The sequence below is a fragment of the Lottia gigantea genome (assembly GCF_000327385.1).
Source record: "Lottia gigantea unplaced genomic scaffold LOTGIsca_265, whole genome shotgun sequence".
NCBI classification, from domain to species: Eukaryota; Metazoa; Mollusca; class Gastropoda; family Lottiidae; genus Lottia; species Lottia gigantea.
Window position 1 is genome coordinate 4330 of NW_008708823.1, and position 5251 is coordinate 9580.

The 5251-nt window shown below is 33.3% G+C and overlaps 1 protein-coding gene across 1 annotated transcript in view; it reads right to left on the reverse strand.

Moving 5' to 3' along the window:
• Window positions 1–3443, reverse strand: part of LOTGIDRAFT_175290 (hypothetical protein) — a gene marked incomplete at both ends in the record, with an annotated part of 7762 nt that extends 4319 nt beyond the window's left edge. Inside the window, 5 exons of the mRNA XM_009056155.1 lie at window positions 416–1918; window positions 2148–2295; window positions 2554–2682; window positions 2841–2947; window positions 3440–3443. Of these exons, the coding sequence (XP_009054403.1) occupies window positions 416–1918; window positions 2148–2295; window positions 2554–2682; window positions 2841–2947; window positions 3440–3443 (1891 nt within the window). The remainder of the gene's footprint in view (window positions 1–415; window positions 1919–2147; window positions 2296–2553; window positions 2683–2840; window positions 2948–3439) is intronic.
• Window positions 3444–5251: the final 1808 nt, after the last annotated feature.

Genomic DNA, 5251 nt, shown 5'->3' on the forward strand with positions numbered 1-5251 from the left:
TATGCCTGAACTGTTAATCTCTATACATTCTTCGAGTAATTCTGGAATATGCTCAGACATTAGTTGTTTAACTTGGAACCGATCTGAAATGAAAAGAACCAAGTTACCTTGAAAATAATATTCACTCAAAACAAAAATGGTTCAAAAGGTCAATCCAGTCTATAGCTTGCTTATAAAACACAATTCGGTCCATAGCAGTAAAAGAAAAATCTTTCATCATTAACATCAACCACCGTGCCAATATTCTAACACTCAGATGCTCAGATTAGATGAAATATGGCACTGTTTACAGACTGAGGCGAAGACACAATATGCAAACATATGGGCAATATAAAAAAGTGAAGACAAAGCCATATCACAAAAACAAAGTTTTAATTGTGTGTAATAAACATTATATAAATGAAATTTGGAATACCTATCAGTTTTTGAGATATATCTTGAGAAAGGTCATTGAGCAGAAACCTTGATTCCATTCCCGTGAATAATTTCAAACTCTCTGCTTCGCACCAGAATACAGTCTCTTCTTCAGCATCCAATATTTGAAAATCACCATTAGCTAATGGCAATATCTTCAGACCTTGCAGTTTTTCGATATCATTAGATATGAAATATTCTAGTAGTTTCATCTTCTGGTTGATGTCCATCAAGTCAAATATACCGTCATGATTAATCAAAAAGGAATGTAAACATGACGAATCAGATACTTCAATCCGGCCATGTGACTTTAAAGATTCCACAAAAACATCTGGAAGACAAGCTACATTCGTTTTCTTTAATAAATATACATCTTCTATAACCTTTAAAATAGTATCTGGATATTCTTCCTTTACCAACACAATAGCTTCTTCAGGTTTAATCCATTTTCCACCAGAAGTCTTGGTAAAGATGATATTTTTCTTGTAGAGTTGTTTAAAAAGTGGTTTGATAAATATCTTCCAGTTTTCAGTAATCAATTCGGGTTTAGGTAACAATTTATATATTGTATTCGTGTCAATACCAGCTTTAGTCAAATATGTTAGCAATTCTGAATATACCAAGGGCAAGATTTCCGTAGCTAAAATTTTGTTCCATTCTACAGAATTTTCCGAGTGACCGTTCCTCTTTTCTTCTTCTGATGACATCCATTTAATATGATGACGATCTTGGCTCAAAGCAAAGAACCCATTGATATGAACTGGCAAGCCAGTAGGGCTAGTGCGTTCTAACGGTAGTGGTAAAAAGCAATATATGTGTCCTTTAAACTGTTCATCACAATTTGATAAGCATCCTGCCACACTGACATATGGACTATAAGACCATTCTTCATCATCTATTAATCTCTGTAGACCATCACTTACAGATCCTCCATGATAATGATTTACCACTATCCAATCTTTTGTATTTTTTTCTTCTGATAACCATTTCTTCCCTTCACATTTAATAGAAAGTTTCATATAATGGAAAAAATATTCATTAGCCAATTTTCCATTCAATTCCTCAACTTGGAGTAAAAAATCTCCTCTCTGCTCACGAATATGATGAAGGTCCTCTTCTTTCTTGGCAGATATCTGTACTCGATAAATCAAATCATTCTCTGATTCTTCAGACACTTCTATAAATTCAATTTTCTTTAAAAACAATAGAATAGATGGTGCCAAATCTTTTAATCCACGAAATATGTCTTGAATTTTCTCATATGTATAAGTATCACGGGACAGTTCCGAAGGTTCTGTTCGCAATGGGAACCAAAACAATGTACCCTGGTATCTGTCTTTGAAACAGAGCTTTGAAAATCCAAACTTATCGCCTATCAATTTTAGCATTGCCTCCTGGGAATCGCTGTCGATCTTGCGAAGCTTTCTTTTAAATACCACCTTTGATACACTGGCTAATGGGTTCATCACCATTACCTTGTCTCCACTTATTATCAATGGAAAATCTGAAAAAAAAACAATGACAGCAATAAAAAAAGTTCAAATGACTAAACGTCAAGACAGGTATGTGGATGTGAGGTCTATGTTCAGGTAAATTGTGAGGTTAGAGGTGTAAGTTCAGGTAAAGTGTGAGAATGTGAGGTCTATGTTCAGGTAAAGTGTGAGGATATGAGGTGTATGTTCAGATAAAGTGTGAGGACAGTGAGTCGAGAGAAAAACTGAGCACTTAAGTACCTGTTAGGTGGAAAACAGATTTAAATCCTAATCCAAATCTACCAACTTTCAAAGGTTCGTTTTCTTTTTGACTACACTGTATGGCAGCAATACCTCTCCAATCTTTATCAGTAAATATACCATTGTTGTAAGCACATAGAGCAGGTGCCTAGAAAGTAAACATTCATGGGCAATCATGGACGAGAGGTCAGTAAGATAAAAAAAAAACAGAGTACAGACTATTCTTAATTGTTTTTGCCCATGCCAACAGATTCACCTCCAGGACAACAAAGGAATGTAACTTTGTCGGACTAGAAGGGGAGCAACTCTAATTAAAAAGAGGCATAAATCAGTCCAGAATGTATACAAAATTAAATTAGGTTGAAAAATTGTCATCATTTATTGTTATTGTTAATTTCTTGATTACCTGCATAGCAATTTTAATTGGTGTTTCTTTCCATGTCTTTATTGAATGTTTAATTTCTTCGTGTTTTTTACCAGTGTATAGAAACTTAACTTCTGTAGCTCCACCATCTTCAGCATTTTGTATCAGTTCCTATTCATAATTAAAGATGGTCATTTAAATAATATTGCTTATCAGCTGGTGGTCCTCAGTCCTCAATTTTCACCTTTCAAAATCAAAAGCCCGGCCTAGATGGATGAAGATATTTCAACACAGTAGTAACAATACAAGTATATCAATGTAAAACTTACCTTAATAATCTGTCCATCTGAATATTGTTCTAGTAGACGTTTCAATTGATCTATGATTGGAGGCAATTTAATTTCACTGAAATCTCCATCCGATGTTTCATCTGATTCTAAATGATAAGAAGCGTGAAATAAAGCGCGATGTAGGCAATATCAACCAAGAAAAAATTGGAAAATATTCATTACAGATTTTGACAGTCTAATTAAACAAACTTCTGGTAATCTGATAAACATCGCTAAACATCGCTAAACATTGCAGTGCTGGAGAGGATAGAAAATTTGATTAAAGCTTGCTTAAAGCAGGCGTCATTGAGTAAGGTCAAAAGATTTATTTGACGAACGTTCAAGACAGTTTTCATTAGACTCTAACTGAAGTGGCTATATTAAAAATTAAAGCTAAAATAATAAAAATAAGAGCGAAAGTTTGGTCTAATTCATTTTAATAAGACTGAGATTTTGACTTGCATTGTATTTTCTGTTTGCATAAAACATCATGTTTAATGTCTATTGATAAATAACATATTTCACAACAATTCTGAAAATAAATTGATCTCTATGTTGAATATATCATGTTCGACGAGAGGTATAAACAAGTGACATACCCATGGTTGTTGTTTTTTTCAATGAAAGCTACCAGGATAAATCTTGGTACACTGAAACATAACGATTGTAGCCTTTGTTAATAATCAATGATCACAATGATGTTATATAGTATTTTAGCAAATTTTACTTTCGGTTTTGACGAGACAGGCATAGGCTGCCGAGTTAAGTGTAGGCACACTCATGTACTGGAACCGTAAGTGGCGACTAACCGACTCCAGACTGGAGGCAGGCTCGAATAAACTTCTAAGGACAATATTCGAACCTTCGTTTACTAGTTCATTGCCGTTAACCTACTTCTAAATCATACAAACTTCCTTCTTGCTTAAATGTTGAAAAATATTGGAATAACCTTTAAAGATTGAAAAATATTGGAATAGTTAATGACCCACCACCTCCGCACCTTGATTTCCAAAATGTAAACGCAGTGATAACGAGACAGTCCACACTTAAATGACTTCACAATACACATAGACATAGTTAGGGCAATCTGACCTCAGGAAACCTCCATTGCCCCAGGGACCAGATATATGTGCTAATCGTCCCATTTCATAATAAAATTTGTTAAACATGATTTTTTTCTTTTTTTGGTAAATATAGCTATAAGTAATCGTATTAAGGATACTTGTTTTTATAGAAGCACCGGCCTAGGTCACAAGTAGAGACTCAGCATTGGAATGCATCAATTTGATAGGAAATTACCTACTTATATTTGAATCCAGAGCATTTCAGAGACATACTCTCAACATGTTTTAAACTCTGTTTTACAATAGAGATTTTTGCCAGGACAGTGGCATTAGCATGCTTTTTTTTTCAATTTCCAACTGTCGAGGTATCTTTAACGTGCACATCCTGTATCACGGGCCTCGGTTTATTGTCCTATCCAAACGATTTTTCTAGACGGCGGAGTAAGGAGTATTATATTTTTCAAATGTATCACATAAATTATGATGTTTAATATTTTAATTATGAAGTTGAAATAATTTCTTGTCGAGACATGAGTCTACAACAAAAACATTTAAATTGACGTAGGGCCTACGAACGTTTTACAAGATAGAAGATATAAATATAGCCTAAATAATTTCATATAGCTGTATGAATGGGACCTGTTATATAAAATAATTCAACTTCCTACCTTTCTCCACTGCTTACATTATCGTTAATAGAATATAACTTGATAACCTATTCAACAGATCTTTTTCTCAATTCTGATGAGTTAACTGATAAGTTCTTACTGTTAGTCAGTGTGCATAAATTCTAGGAAATAGGACTTCAGTAAAATGAAAGTAAAAGTAGAAAGTAGAAGCGTGTTCATTGGATGAACTGACCTTTGATTTGTGTTAACCACGCCAGTGTTTAATAGTAGCTTTGAATCGATAATTTATCACAACATGCAACTGAGCTTAATGTAGTTCTTTAATCGTTATTCAGATAATAATAAAATAGGCCTACTAATAATAATAATGATGATGATGATGTTGATTATATTGATGGTTATCATTATGATGATGATATTGATGATTATCATGATGACGCTATAATTATACACAGAATTGTGTCAAGACAAAACAGGACATGAGACACATTCAATAATTTGGACGAAAATGCTCTCATGGCTAATATTTACTGGTTTTGTTAATTAAAGATTTAAATTTTCCGAGAATAAATTGATCCCTAAAACTTTGTAATTTAGGCCTACTAAAGATAAATTTCGAAAATTAACCTTGAAATCATGGTGCATTCTCAATTACATTTAAATAAATATGTCACTGTTATTTCGGTATTATAAACATATCTAAACGATTAAATTTCAA